This window comes from Dysidea avara, chromosome 8 (assembly GCF_963678975.1).
Source record: "Dysidea avara chromosome 8, odDysAvar1.4, whole genome shotgun sequence".
NCBI classification, from domain to species: domain Eukaryota; kingdom Metazoa; phylum Porifera; class Demospongiae; order Dictyoceratida; family Dysideidae; genus Dysidea; species Dysidea avara.
Genome location: NC_089279.1, coordinates 24,628,211 through 24,643,846, shown reverse-complemented (window position 1 = coordinate 24,643,846; position 15,636 = coordinate 24,628,211). Strand labels below are relative to the sequence as shown.

The 15,636-nt window shown below is 38.1% G+C and overlaps 2 protein-coding genes across 2 annotated transcripts; both read right to left on the bottom strand.

Moving 5' to 3' along the window:
• Window positions 1-9,088: 9,088 nt before the first annotated feature.
• On the bottom strand, window positions 9,089-9,912 carry LOC136264630 (uncharacterized). Its single transcript, XM_066059410.1, has 5 exons — window positions 9,833-9,912; window positions 9,659-9,785; window positions 9,501-9,609; window positions 9,372-9,445; window positions 9,089-9,315 (listed from the first exon to the last, which is right to left on the bottom strand). The coding sequence occupies exons 3-5, from the start codon at window positions 9,607-9,609 to the stop codon at window positions 9,178-9,180; spliced, it is 321 nt and encodes a 106-aa protein (XP_065915482.1). The 5' UTR covers window positions 9,659-9,785; window positions 9,833-9,912; the 3' UTR covers window positions 9,089-9,177.
• A 108-nt stretch (window positions 9,913-10,020) lies between these two features.
• Window positions 10,021-12,880, bottom strand: LOC136264473 (uncharacterized). Its single transcript, XM_066059223.1, has 10 exons — window positions 12,528-12,880; window positions 12,260-12,471; window positions 11,679-12,198; window positions 11,175-11,231; window positions 10,993-11,126; window positions 10,819-10,857; window positions 10,537-10,763; window positions 10,286-10,408; window positions 10,109-10,234; window positions 10,021-10,051 (listed from the first exon to the last, which is right to left on the bottom strand). Exons 3-8 carry the CDS (start codon window positions 11,926-11,928, stop codon window positions 10,387-10,389), a joined length of 729 nt encoding a protein of 242 aa, XP_065915295.1. The 5' UTR covers window positions 11,929-12,198; window positions 12,260-12,471; window positions 12,528-12,880; the 3' UTR covers window positions 10,021-10,051; window positions 10,109-10,234; window positions 10,286-10,386.
• Between the last annotated feature and the right edge of the window lie 2,756 nt (window positions 12,881-15,636).

The window sequence follows — 15,636 nt, the reverse complement described above, 5'->3', positions numbered from 1 at the left end:
CCTAATCTTAAATCTATATTAATGATTTACATGTGGCTAGTTTGCCATGAGTTGCTCTCATTGATCGATACCAAACACCAACTTTGAAAACCAGCAAGCCATGTGTTCAAATGGTTTGACCAACGTTAAACTAACCACACCGGTTTGATACAATATATACCCATAGATGGAAGCCCTGCTGTAGTCTATAAACACTATTAGCCATAGACCCTTGAATGATGGCTATGGTAAAGAAGGATAAAAGGTAAGATAATAGTGCAAGCATTGTATTTTTATCAATATAGCAAAGTTTTTTTCTTCATTGAATTGGAAATGTTTCTGTGAAAGAAATAGGGCTGTAGCTGTAGCCAGTTTTCTGCTACGCTTGACTGAAGGCATCATCAGGCAGGTAATAGAAAATTCCATTGAATAAAGTTTCTTAAAATTCTGTAGCAACTTGAGAGTAACATTCCAGGTCAATTTGAAGGCACTTTATTGCTTGATTTTACCCAACCAATACTGTCATGTTGTTGTGAGGAAAATCGAGGCAGGTCTTTAGGCTGTATTATATCATGGGCCACACCCCACACCTTCACTGTCCTCACTATACAGTACTGTCTCACTGTATGATGGTTCTGGATGCCAACTTATATGTCAGGTTGTTCGTCCAGCACTCACCCATCACATAAATTTTTGGTGAGTTTGAGCTGAGCTAGGGTTGAAGAGAGTGAAGCGAGCATCACAGCAAAGTCAGGCCAGTAATCCTAGCTTGTCTTGACCTCACCAAAAACTTACCTTCATACAGACAGTGCAGGATATAATTATATTTAACAGCAAACTTAAGGTTAGCGTTATGCTTAGAGTTGAGTTCAGTTTTGGTTTCTTCTTCACCCGGTCTTTTTACTATACACAGGTTACTTATTGAATCACATTTATAATATAGGGAACTGGGTAGCTAGCAGTGTAGCACAGTAGATTCCACACTGACCATTCATGATAGTGATCTAGATTTGAGCCTGCATTTTATTTATTTATTTTTAAACTGTTTGTCTAAGTTTTTCTTAATGAGTATGGAAGCAGATGAACAGCCCCTTCCTAAAGTAATTGCTGTGTTAATTTGCTATTGTGACAATAATAATCTATCACAGCTAATTTTTGGTACCGTAGTATTAGCATTGATGCAAAGAATATGTAAATGCCAACATTGCTGCTGCATCCCACTGCTGTGGGGCTACAAGCAATACTATAAAGGGAAATCTGATTAGAAAAACATACACTTTCTATGACCACTGCTGAAACGTTGGCAGAGCCAATCAGATCGCTTTGTGCACTCTATGACAAAACAAACACCAAAAATCATTCCGATCCTTAATGTAATGAAGGACTGAATCTGTATTAAAGGCAGTTTTTACTAAAGTATAATAGGCTTAGGCTCTTTGGTTCCCTAGTACAGGGTTTTCAAAAGTGCTGGTAAAGGAAGGAATTACAGGGTTTGCTACAGCAATGTAAAATGGCAAAATTGTCAAGGAAGACTTTCAGCATTGTTCACCAAAACATTACCGCAGTCTGCTCACAGAGGCAGCAGTTGTGACAATTATATTATCCTTGGTACAAAACAATACACTGTGTTGTAATCTAATTGCATTTATGGAAAGTGTACAGCAGTGACCAGACAGTTTAGTTGTCTCTCCCGCACAAACTGTAATGGCAAACAAGACTATGTTAGGGCAATCACAACAAGAATACTGAGGCACAGTATTAGCTATCGAGTTCAAAAGTTAAGCTAACACCAATCTGTATTCAGGGTAAAGAATTTGTTGTACAGCTGTTGTAACCAATCTTTACCTTAGCCCAACCCGGCGTATGTGTGGCATGACATTGATGGGTGCATACTAATGTATGAGAGAGAGAGAGATGTCTTATTTGTTAAGACAATATACAACATAATTACAGGGGTCTAGACTCAGGGGTAACATGCACTGGGTAGACAGTACAGGAGCCCTGGAAAGACTCACACTATTAAATTACAATACAAAAATATTATTTATGGCATGTAGAAAAGTTCAGTTTAGGAAATCAATAGATCCCAGTCCGGGGAGGCTCTAGAATTTTAAAAATCCTGCATGAGCAGGAGACAGCAATGCAAGCAGCCTGCTCAAACAGGGATCTTACAGTTTTCTTCATCATTTCATAAGCATTGGCCAATTGGGCAATTGTGTCTGGCATAAAGTAGTCTAAACAATCAATCTCGATGGAAATGAGATTAACAGATAGCCAGAAAGCTGAAGGTCATATTGTAAACAGCCATACCGATCTTCCTTCCAAGCTCTAGCAGCAAAAGATGTTGCTGGGTATTGGTGAGGATAGTTAGAGCGAACAAACTGATGCAATTATGGAAACTAACACCAAGTCAGGTCTGCTAAGGGTGGAGAAAAGATTGGTTGAAATGGTGCTAGGAGGGCAGACACTAACAAGATATCTTGGAAGGTCAGCATAGTCGTCAGGTAGCTGCTGAGTGCTGTTGGTATGTGTGTACCTTGTGTGATACTTGAGGTGATGTAGCTATACGTTGTGCGGAGTAACCGAGGGGTCTGACATGAGGCCCGTACAACTCGTTTAGAATCCCTCGGAATCCCACATGAAATCACCTTGCATTCTGGAATCTTGCTTTAGAATCTGGAATCTTGGGACTTGCATAATTCAGGAAACTTTGGATATTTTTGAATACTTTTAATAATGTGTGCCCTGTACACTAAATTTGTAAGCCAACTTCTCACCACTTTAGGCTTTGAACTCCACTTCAAAACAGAGTAATTGAAGTGTTTAAGCTGCTTTCCGAGCTGTTTACTTTGAGCTTGGTTTACTTTGAGCTTGGTTTACTTTGAGCTTGGTTTGCTTTGAGGTGCCGGATTGAAGCTCAGATTCAAGAGATTACTGGGATTAAGCATAGTACAAACGAGTATGAGGGTGTGGTAGCTAGTCCAAGACAAATTACTTGATTGCATAGCAGTGTCAAAGAGCTCACAAGAGAGTAAATTAATCTGCGAGAAATAACACAAGTAACACTGAGCCTCACCCTAAGCTTGCCCAAGCTGCCTTGCCCTTGCCATAGCCAGAGCCGGAATTCCTGCCTACATATGAGAACTAATTAGTTGAAGCTGTTGAAGATAAGCAAGCAGCAAGTTTCTTGATGGTGCGTAATTTGGACGAGTTTGGAGTTGTGTGAGTCACTATTTACGGTAGCCACACAGTGGTCTCTGCAGTGCCGCAGTGGTAAGCATTTAATTTTGGTATGCATGATGTAGCTAATTCATTGAACTTTGCTTGTAGTGATTCTGATTTTGTCTTGGAATTTGGTTCACCGGAGTTATTAGCATTGATGAAAGAAAAATTACCAGTGTATGTAGTGAAATGTTATTAATTTGTGAGCTGCACATAAATAAAATAAATGTTATCTTGCATCAGGATTTGACTCAGAAGAAGCTATTGCCTCGGCTATTGCTGACATCTCGGATGCTGATTTTGCATGTGTAAAAATAATGGAAATGTTTGTAGTGAAATGATTTTCAGATGACCCAAGCATGCATGCACAGTTATTCTTGCATACTAGCTATAGTCTTGCCAGAATTTAAATAACAGCATTTTGATTTATTAAGGCTTTGCAGCACAAGTGCTGAAGGTCTGTAGGACACCTGGTCCTATATCCTGTTTATAAGTTGTTGTATAAAGTATGTTTGAAAAGGTGGGAAAAGCAGGAAAAATCTATGGGCAGTCTCAAACCCTTGCTCAAACCTGCAGCCATCTGATTAATGTTCAAGCATTTAGCTACAGGAGTCTGCCAGGCGGTCAGGATGTTTTCTCCTTGTCAATTTCATGCACATTATGTATCCATAGGAACTCTAGAGAGTGACTTATTATCAGCACTATATAGCTGCTTGTTACTGTATGGACTAGGGAACTAGTCTTCTGGATCATCCTCGGAACTGATTAGAAATTAAACCCTCTGCAACCATATTATTGAGCATTTTATAGCTAAATATCTGGAATCCGGAACTTGGCTTGGAATCTTGGCTTGGAATCCGGAATCTTGGCCAAAATTTTGTGGGATTCGGAATCTTGTACAGGATTCTAGGTTCGTGTCGGACCACTCCGGACTAACGCAGCCCTCTCAGGCTCTTGGCGCGCCGACGGAACTGGCTTAGGGAGACTTTTAACATACTAGCTAGCAATGTTGGGAGTAACGCATTACTTTTGTGATAACTAAGTAATATAACGAAATACGCTATAAAAACAGGTAATATAACTCAAGTTACTTTGCTTACTAATGTAACGTGTTATCTAAGTAAAATAGTTACTGTAACGAGTCTAATATTACATAATATTACTACTACAAGTAACGAAGTTACTAAGCTCGTTAGTAATCCACTGTGTAACGCCTAGCCACAACAAAGTAATGAAGTCTACTGAATGAAGCTTATTCACCAGCTCTTACTTATAACCAAGGTTTGCACATTGCCCAACAACACAATCATGTCATGTGATAGGGTGGTAGTTTCACACGTAACAGCTTAAGCTGTGGACACTAAGTAATATAAGGCCAGGCCAAATTAATTCACAGTTTATCGTCACCGCCCGCATGGGTTTTTAAGAATAGAGCAATAATTTCATAATCCCGCGGCATTATTTCTCACGTGATAATCATTGCTTACGCTTCTGAACTCGTTTTTGTATAGTGACATAGGCCTATCTCGGCTACATACATACCCCGTATCATAGTAAATTAGCTGAGCTACAGCCATGCATAAACTATTTCTCTGACCTTTAGTACTCAAAAAGAGTAGAATAGATAGCCATAACTGAAGTTTCATTTTTGTACTAGTTGACTCAGATCGTCTTCACACATCTTATTGGGTGTGGTCTAAACCGCCCTGACTGCGGTTTACCGCAAATACAATGTGAATGTATGCATGGCGCTGGATATAGGTGGGGTCTACGAACGGAACGGAACGGAATGATGGACTAAACCACGGAACGGAATGCTTTCTCAAATGGAAGCTTGCAACTTACCATTCCTGAAACTTCCCTTACAAGTTATCAGTGGCACCTCCAGCCGAGTCCAGCGGGTGATTAAATGTAAGATAAAAACAATCAAAGGATCGATTGTGGGTTCTTGTTGGTTGTCATTAGTAACGAAGTACTAATTGTGTGATCAGCTGTCTCAGTGATGTTCATCCATGGTTTACCTACGGATATATCAAGAAGGTACTTGTTCTTACTAGTATGTGAGCTGTTTTGACTTTAGAAAACAGTCTGGGCCGACTTTTCAAGTCATAAATCAGTATACTGAATGCAGCTATACTACAAATAAAGCAAACAGGAAGACACTGGTGACGGAAAGAGCCAGCTGAATTAAAACTTGACGAATTTTGTGCAGTGTGTGAGGAGAAAACATTTCGGCAGACATCACAAGGAGGCTATATATTCTGCAAACATTATTAAAGTGCATGTATGGAGTTATTAACAGCTGGTGCAGTGGACTGATGCCAGACATTCAGTATTGAGCTGATTTTTCTGTTGCACAAATTCAAGGATGAGTCTGACTGCCATAGCCATGAATCAGGCTAAATGCCAAAATTCCAAGATCAACCAGATTTCAATTAAGCCTTCCATGCATGTGAAATCATGCCCATATCCACCAGGCAAATGTGATTTGGACCAAGATGTATATATATGTGATTTCAGTGTATCTAGTCAGTCCAGAAATAGAATGCTCACATTAATCACATACCACCTAACAATCCTAGGTGTAACATTTCACATGCTTCACTTCATACAAAACAGGTTAAATTTGTTAGTCTATTTCAAGTATTTCCCAGTCCAGCTGGTTCATGAAATTACAGTGGGATCACATGTGTTTGTTACAAAGCAGGCTGCTCTGTGTTGGATAGTTGAGATTTCAAGGTAGACTGCTATTGTTGTGGCATATTTAAGCGGAGGACAAATGAATACAGTAACTATAATGCTTGATTATTTACTATACAAATTATTCACAATGAAATTGATATCCCATTTTGATAATGATTTGTACCTCCACTTTGCAACATATTCAAGAACAAGAAATTACCACCCTTTTAATCTCCAACACTGTCATCAATAAAGACCTCACCAGTCTTTTTTTTCCATCTATGATTTTGCTTTGGAACAATTTATCTAAAGGCTCTAATTCATGTCAAGTATTTAACTCTATAATTCATCTTATTGTAATTGTACTACATATATAATTTTATTGATTTGTCTGTATGCTTTCTTCAGGGGCGTAGCTAGCCAGAAGGTAATGGAGAGGCAGGCATGCCCCCACGAAACACTCAACATCATTCATGATTGCAAAAAAAAGGCTAATGACCCAATGGGGGGGCTAGCCAACATACGGTGTTGTCTTAAATAACTAGCTACGTAAGTATTTCAGTACTGACTGCTTCCAATCGAGGTAACTATATTCGTCGAGCATCATCGCACGTGCCACAACTGTACTCCAACAAATTCATCCAGTCCGGTAGAACTAATACTTTAGTGCAAATACAAGTTACTTTACGTTAGCCACAGCCTGTGCTGCAGTCCTAGCACACTGCTGACAGGATGACGTATTCACTCACTTCACTAGGCGAAATTCAAATGCCATGTATTGCATGAAATCCCACCTGTCTTGCTAGCAGAACTTGTAAGCTTGACTGATCCACCTGACTGACTGACTGACTGACAAAGTAAAAACAGACTGCAGTGCCGTACGTACTGTCACGGAAAAATCGGTCCGGGTAAAATTGGTCCGGCCGGACCAGTTTTGGAAGCTATAAGTGGTCCGGCCGGACCAAATTTAGTCGACCAAAATTGGTCCGGCCGGACCGATTTTGGTATCCAAAATTGGTCCGGCCTGACCAATTCTGGTCCGGCCACGGGCTTGCTCAGTATATATAGGTGAGACTATACGCGCAATCGCGGACCGGCTTACATCATAGACCTGGCCGCTCAGTGCGCGTGCCAGAGACGGCGGAGAAGGATAACTTGCAATGGTGTAGCTACCATGTAGGCAGGTGAGGCAAGTGCCTCACCAAAATTTTGGTAGTTGCATGACTGAGAAACAGCTCATTGAACACTTATATTAGCAATTAATATAGTATTGAAGCATTATAGCATTTAACATGTGATTTATAATTCAACTTACCTCCTGTATAGATTAGTAAGAGTCTATTCTAAAAGGGCTTCTGAGGATTAGAACAGAAATGGTCAAGTTAGATTGAGATCGACATACTCTAATAGAGCAGTCACCCTAATAAAGCAGTCACCCTTATAGAGTAGTTAAATTATACCCTATTAGAGCAGTCCCTCTAATAGTCATCCTATCCAGGGCGGTCGACGGGGGGGAGGGGGGATCTGGGGCAAAATGCCCTGGGCCCAGGCTCCAGGGGACCCCACTGTTCTACCATAGAAAGATCGAAATACTCTAATAGAACAGTCAGGCAAATTTTCAGTTGTATAGTATAATTACTCTAGCAAGCTGTTAAAATTGTCTCAGATTCAATTTCAGAGATGTACTTTTCAAAAAAATTCTCAGTAGGGAATAGAGTAACCACCAGTCCAATAAAATTATCAACAAATGCTACTGAAAACACTCTCAAATTCAATTTCAGAGGGTCTAATTTTCAAAACTCTCCTGACAGTGTGGGAGCATGCCCCCAGACCCCTCTACATTAAAATTGGTATGCTTCGCATGCAAAGCACACTAAGGTGTAATTACTGGTATAATAGGGCCCCATATTCTTTTTTTTTGGCCCAGGCCTCTTGAATTCTTTCAGCAGCCCTGATCCTATCACAACAGTTGTAGCTTTGCTACACTGCTGAAATCACCCTCCATGTAGTCTAACTTCAGATGACCTAACTTATGTCCACAGATCAGAGCCCCCTAGCTATTCTATAATATATACATGTTAAAGTGTGTGGAGTGTACTCTAGTGCATGCATCATTTTAAAGCTACCATAAAGCAATGCCAAGTCTGCCTCACCTATTTGAAATTTCTGGCTACGCCCTTTACTTGATGATGTTAATGTTTCAGATCACATGATTATTAAGCTTCAGATCCATGATCATTAAGCTGTTTATGGAGCCTGCTAGCTAGCTACATATTCAGCCATGGATTATAGTTACATCGCACACTAGTTTTTCACTCACCATTGTAGCTATATAGCTATGCATACCAATTTTTTAAAGTTGTGCCACACACTGTGAAAAAGGTGGAATATAAGATGGTATTTCCAGTGGCTTATTGAATACAAATAAGCCTTAATATAAACCCTATATTATACTCATGTTATACTTTAGTATAATGCATGCTATATTATTACATATATGGTTTCAGTTTATTTACCACATTACTTAAAATAGCTTATATCAAATATAATGCCCACACTATGCCATCACATATATGGTTTCAGTATGTTTAACACATTAACTAAAGCCTTACATGTGATTGTTAGTATAATACAGGTTATATCAAGCTTTTTTGTATTCAATAAGCCACTGGAAATACCATCTTATATCCCTCTTTTTTCACAGTGACATGCATAGCTATGTTGCTACTGTTTAGATGTTTTACTATTACAAACTATATAGTTCTGTATGCATGTTCTTGCATAATTGTGACTTGAGCTATCACTTCAGCGGTGTTTTTTGGGGGGATGGGTGCATGCATGCATGGATTACTTTTATACCATCACAGGGGCGGATCCAGAGTTTCGAAAGAGGGGGGGCACCTTTCTGAAAACCAAGTTGAAGACCAAAAAAAAAAAAAAAAAAAAAGGGTCACAACAATAATAGCTAGTTATCCTTACCAACTATATCACGTCTGTTATGTAAAATAAAATCCTATTTGTAGCTTCATAGGTAAGCTACACTGCCTCATGAACATTGTGACTGCTTTATTAGAGTAATTGACTGCTCTATTAGAGCATCTCGATCTTGTATGCAATTTCTTGAAGGGGGGGGGGGGCATTTGCCCCAAATGCCCCATCCTGGATCCGCCACTGCATCAATAGCATGTGTAAAATCAATGAACAGTTTGACTGTGATAAAGTTTTAAGATCATATGCAGCAGACAATAATAATAGTACAGCTGTAACCCTCAGGTACACAAAACAAACCACGTCTTACACATCTATAAAATGACTAGTTTTATTTATGCTAGAGAAGCATTCTAAGCAATGGAATGCTTTGCTCTTAATATCATCTAGTTTAACACCAGCACACTTTGTGTGGCTCCAGGATTTGCATTTATCACATTTTACCTGTGGTGGATAGCTATATATAACATAGAGTGTGCATGGCCAAAGAACTCACTCACCCAATCATTATAATCTGGATGGCTTACACTGGTATCACCCGCTCCACACATCATACATCTTTCACGCATATCTGCTACAGAATAGAATTATAGTATACAAACTATATAGATGCATGTAGTTGTATATACTTGAATATGACAGCAAAGTGATTCCAATATTCTCACGGGCTTTGTCAACATTTACACATCTTAACTGCGTTTCATTGATTTTCCCTGATAGCATTAGCTGTTCAGCCATCTAAACATGTACAGTACAAGGCGGAAATGACACTAGCCTTAATGTATACCTTTAAGCAGTAAACTCCGCAGCTACAACCATCATATTGAACACGTTTTTCCAATTGTACTAATCTAAATTTCTCTATGTTGATCTTATCTGTCCCCAAGAAGTTGTTTCTTGTCTTGAAATATTTCCTATGTATAGTATAAAAAACTGACGTTCATTATAATGGAAAACTAACTTCAATGCACCAAAAGTCCCACGAGCAGAATGGCTTGATCCAGATGGGTTCAGATGGTAAAAGATTTTTGCTTCCAGATCTATTGCCTACATGATTTATGACAAATGCACATATGTATATAGCTGCATGCACTACAAATTATGAACTTACAATGAATATCCAATGATTGGTGCCTTGGTTATACAAACCTGCAAGCATCTTCTTTGTAGTTAATACCTCCTACATGTGACATAAAGTATATAGTTGTAGTGGACTTTTGCATGAGTTACAATATACCCTTGACAATAAATGTGAAGAAATGTTGACAGCAGCACGGTTAATTATAGCTGTCAATGAAAATGTTCCAATGATATAACAATTCCCGTGTATGATTGCTATCAGTCGAAGGTATCCATTGACAATCTTTTAGTTGGACATGTCAAATAATCAACATGACTCTATATTATACCTAACCTCATCATTGATATAAGTTCTAGGCTTCAATGTATGGAAACTTCCATGGTGTATGGTAAACCTACCAATTCTTGCCTTCACTACATGACATGGCTGCCCTTTTAAAATGCTTTCCAATTGTTTCTGTTATTAAAGCAAGCACATACAACAATATGCAATATATACAAGAGCATTATAATAAACTTGTATGCATATACATAAGCTAGAAACTATGTATTAGACATGAAATTTGATGTTAAAGTATACACAACTTTTTAGTTGTTGTTGAAGATGTAACACCAATAGATATCTTAGAACTAGTTGAGATAGCTGTAGTGGTAGACTTGTCTGGGACTGCTGTAGTTGTAGGCATAGCTGTAGAGGTAGAGTTCACTGGGATGGTCGTAGTTTTAGCTGTACTGGTGGTAGAATTTATTGGGACGGCAGTAGTGGTAGAATTGATCAGGATACCAGTAGTGACATGGCCATAAGCATCACACTGTAATTTTTATGGTTGCAATAGCAATAATGTGAGTGATCATAATTATGAATACCTTTGATTTCTCTTGCACATCCGTTTCAACATTATCTGTCTAAATAACCAAAATAAAATTGGTTGAGTGAAGTTGAATTCTAGAGCATGTATACTGTGTGCATATTAGCTACTATACATAAAGTTGGCAATGGTTATGAAGGGGTAGACTGGCTTGTATAACAATTACGCATACCTTGAGAAGTTTACATTTTCTCTTCCTAGGATTTTGTTGCCTTGCCACATTGTCATCATCTGAAAATTGAAGTTTTCTTTTACATTTACTGATGCCTGTTGGTAAATCCAATATTAATGCAACATGGTCCTTTCCTAGGTAAGGTGATACTTAATGCATGCATCATAATACCACACATTTACCTTGCGATGCTTCACAGCTAACACTTTTGTCGAAAGCAGGAATTTTGGATGGGCTTACTACATGATGTACAAACAATGGGGGTATAAACATATTCTCAATATTCCATTATCTCAGCATACATACATACATATGCCAGTTCAATCACAAAAGTATTCAGACAAGATAAATTGAAGCTTACACTTGAAGAATATTAAAATTTACAGGAAATTTTCAGGAGCTGTTCAGGAAAGTCTATAGGAAATTCTGCGCTGTACTGAAACTTTCTTGTTCAGGAAATTTTAAAATTCTTCGAGTGTTATATTCACAAAATTATACAGAACTTCAGTCAAGTACTCTAATCATATTATACTAAAAAGTACAGCTGGCATCAAAATAGAGCAGTTAGTTGTACATGCTCCAATATTTAAGGGCTTGAATAATTGAAGTCCTACTATGTATACCCCCAGATTAAGTTATCACTACATAATTATATATATGCTCTATTTTGTACCAAAATCTTGTACCTTTAGAACACACCGCTGGCAATTGTACAATAGGTGATAGGAGCTTTCTATCTTTAAAGAACACTGTGAGAAATCCACCTGGTTTAATAGGTGAGCTAGCATCTGCTGGTTCATTGTCATTTCTGCCCACTTCATACAAAGAGTGATCCAGTGAGAGCCCATGTTGGTCAATAAATCCAATATTTCCTTGAGATATAGTATTGTGAATGATAGAATACGAGCCATCATGATTTCCTCGAGCCCCTTGCATTGAACTTCTAGAGCAGACAGAATTGTCCTTTCTTCCCACTTCATAGAAAGAGCGATCTAGGGAGAGGCTGTGTTGGTCAATAAATCCAATATTTCCTTGAGATATAGCATTGTGAATGATAGAATATGAGCCATCACGGTTTCCTCGAGCTCCTTGCACTGACTTTCCAGAGCAGACAGAATTACTGTTTACAGATTGATTGTCTGATTAAGATTGGTTACTGTCACGATTCTTTAAAGAGCTGTCACTGTCTTGTTTGGAATCCGGTCCCTATATACATACATGCACATTAAACAAAAAGTACGCACAACCCTATATTATAGCAACTTACATAATGTATAGGAGATAAGTACTGCTTAAGGTGGGCACCGTTTATCCTAGTGATCTCATGTGAACTATCTGCTGCCTTCAAAGAGTACAGTCCTCGACCCAAGCATTTGGTAATGGTGTAGGGACCTCTCCACTTGTAATATAACTTTCCTCCCTTCCTTTTCTTTCGATTAAAATCTTTTACCAACATGTTAACTCCAATTGAGTAACAACCTATGCAAGCAAGTGAAGCAAAATGGATCATCTAGAATGCAACAATTGTAGCCCACCTGGTTTAAAATGTCTTTTATCATATTGCAATTTCTGCTTCAGCTGTGCTTTTGCTATGTTATCCTTAGCTGCTTCAAGCACCATTTCATGCACTTCTCTTGCTTCATCGAAAGGGTAATCTCCAGCTTTATTGTAGTCATCTAAAAGTACTTCTGTATCCTTCTTTTCTACATCAATATCAATTGGAAGCAACGGCTTCCTTCCAAACATCAACTTGAATGGTGTATAATTAGTTGAGTCATGCCGTGCAGTATTGTATGTGAAAACGCATGTGTCAAGGTACGCTTCCCAGGATTTTTTTTTTCCTCTACAAACTTTACAAGCATGCTTTGCAGAGTTTGATTAAATCTTTCATCCAGACCATCCGCCTATTATTATATAGACAAATAAACATAGCTAACTACATGAATGGAGTTACCTGTGGATGATAAGCTGTCGTTAAAAGGTGTTTAATGTTCAACTTCCTCATCAGCTCAGAATTTAATTTGTTATTAAATTCTGACCCTTGATCACTTGTTACAAGCCTGGGAATACCCATTCTCATAAACAGCTACATGTATAAAACCAGACAAAATAATACATGCAAACTGTACATAAAACAAATACATACTGAGCATATTACCTATTGTATTGCACGTATGTATACCTTAAACAAGCAGCTGCAAACTTCAACAGCACTTTTATTAGGTGTTGCAAATGCTTCAACCCACTTTGTACAATAGTCACTGGTAGTCAAGATATATCTATTTCCTATAAAATAATGTGCCATGTAACTACACAGCTATTATAAATAAGCAGCCGGCTGTACCTGCAGGGGATTTATAAGCAATAGGTCCTATAAAGTCAATTCCTATATGGTGCCATGGTGACTTCACTGGTACTGGATACATCTCTGGAGTTACAATATCTAGTTTCCTGTTCATTCTTTGGCAAACATCACATCGTTTCGCCTATAATAATACAAGTTTGACTGGCTTTGTAAGATACCGAAGACTGATTCCATGATTTCTAGATATACAAGTTCAAGATATAGCTAGCTATCTGCATACATATACACTGCATGTAGTCCACTATACATACACTTTTACTGTATCATGTGCATAATAGAGATTGCCTATATATGTTTAAAATCCTGATAGAATACACAGCTTAACAGCTACAACCTTATAATAATCAACCATAATGCAACCACTAAAGAAGCTTTATAAGTAAATTTGGAATGAGTTGTTGTATATTATCAACATTAAGCACATCATATGGCACAAATGCTATGTGTGAGATATTTCAAGTAGGTACTATAGGCTTTGAATGGATAATTATAGTTATTGTGAAGTGGTTTAACATGCTAATTTGTTAGACTCTTGTTTCAGCAATCAAAATATTGTACCCTATAGTATTAGAAGTAGCTAAATAGGTACTCACCACCTCTTCTATATCCTTTGTCATGCCATACTACGTGAACCTTTCTGTTACCTTGACATAGTTTTCTTATAGCCCAAATGGCCAGATGTGACATCACTGTGACAAGCTTTGATGATTCTTTGCTGCTCTTCTGTATTTCTAATGTACCTCACTTGAACATCACTCTATATAGTATACATAAACATGTGAAAAAATAGTATTGCTGTTTCATTAATAAATTCACTGTATAGCTATATACTGCACATGCATGCACAATAGATCTATAATATCTCGCTACACTGTGAGCTAACTGTTTAATTACAGGAGCGGATCCAGAGGGGGGGCTATGGGGGCTGAAGCCCTCCTTCACTTTTAAATTGTACTTGATCAGGACCACAATGAATTTTTTTGTCTTAGCATAATAGTGTCACTAATAATAAAAATACACCTTAGAACTATCTTTCCAAGGCATTATCATCGGATTTGTGTTAAATATTGTGCAACAAGGGCCTGAATCAGCCATTGGCAGTGCACGAGATCGAGATACTCTAATAGAGCAGTCACATAACTACTCTAATAGAACATGCATTCAGCAGAAACATAAAAGTTGGTTCTGTTATGGAATTTATCCAAATCTATAAGATGTACCTACACATAATGAAGTGCATTAGTCTATTTCAAAAGCCTTCAATAACTAGTATAGTATAATTGCCGTATAAATAGAAATACACCTTAAGTGGACACATGTACCACGGAAAATGCTCTCAGATTCTATCTCAAATCTCAAAATTTTCCAGTAGGGCTGGGCATGCTACAAGACCCTTCTGATAGTCTGTGCTATAGCTAATGATTATAAAATCTTTTAAATTACAAATACCTATAATCGGCTATAATAATACAACCCCTACCTTTGAAGTACCAGACAAGTCTATTTCAGTTCTACAAAGCTATAGGGCAGATAAAGGGAAAAAATATTTCCCTGCATATATAGGATGGAAGATTTATGCACCCTCTTACATTGTCTAAAATTTATGATATATAAGTAAGCATTATATGCTGAAATCAGTGTTACCAAATTGCAGTGTTTTGGCATCAATTTTTCAAAATTTTCCTGTGGGAGGCATGCCTCCAGATGATGCACCCTCTTACAATATCCAAATTTTAACAAAAGGTATAGGATAATGATATAATTAAAAGGACACTGAAATAGTTACAAACATGCATGCAGAAAGGATTTTATGCAATTTTACCAAATTGCAGTATTGTGGCATCTATTTTTCAAATTTTCCTGGGGGGGGGCATGCCCCCAGCCCCCCCTAGCTCCAGCATGCGAGTGTCATCAGACAAATGCTTCAAGTTAGCCCCCCTCCTTTATAAATCCTATAGGTCCGCCCCTGAATTAACTAACCTTTCCTTTCCTTTTCTTATTTAAGTACATCTTTCCATCAATGACAGTAAATTTTGAGGCTTTCTTCCTGATGATTCTTTTACAATTCTCAGAAGTTCCGTCCGCATAACATTTCTCTGTGACGTAGAGGTAAACTTTATCCAAGAGCTCTTCTTCGCCAGTATCCGCCATTATGTCATCACCTTAGAGCCAGCTCGCGAGTTAGAATATTAGCTAGCTATATAGAGTCCGCTCTCTTCGCTGAGTATACGTTGCAGCTAAAAGGAAATGCCGGCCACTTCGCTAGAATTTCGCTGAAC

Bases quoted from the DNA above. Each gene is read 5' to 3' on its own strand.
- LOC136264473 (XM_066059223.1), bottom strand. From the start codon at position 11,928: ATGCAAGGGGCTCGAGGAAATCATGATGGCTCGTATTCTATCATTCAC. The intron at 10,858-10,992 runs GTATGCGTAATT...TTGGTTATTTAG, and splicing joins GAAAATGTAAACTTCTCAAG to ACAGATAATGTTGAAACGGA. The intron at 10,764-10,818 runs GTATTCATAATT...TAAAAATTACAG, and splicing joins ATGTGCAAGAGAAATCAAAG to TGTGATGCTTATGGCCATGT.
- LOC136264630 (XM_066059410.1), bottom strand. From the start codon at position 9,609: ATGGCTGAACAGCTAATGCTATCAGGGAAAATCAATGAAACGCAGTTA. The intron at 9,446-9,500 runs GTATATACAACT...TCTATTCTGTAG, and splicing joins CACTTTGCTGTCATATTCAA to CAGATATGCGTGAAAGATGT. The intron at 9,316-9,371 runs GTGAGTGAGTTC...TATCCACCACAG, and splicing joins ATCCAGATTATAATGATTGG to GTAAAATGTGATAAATGCAA.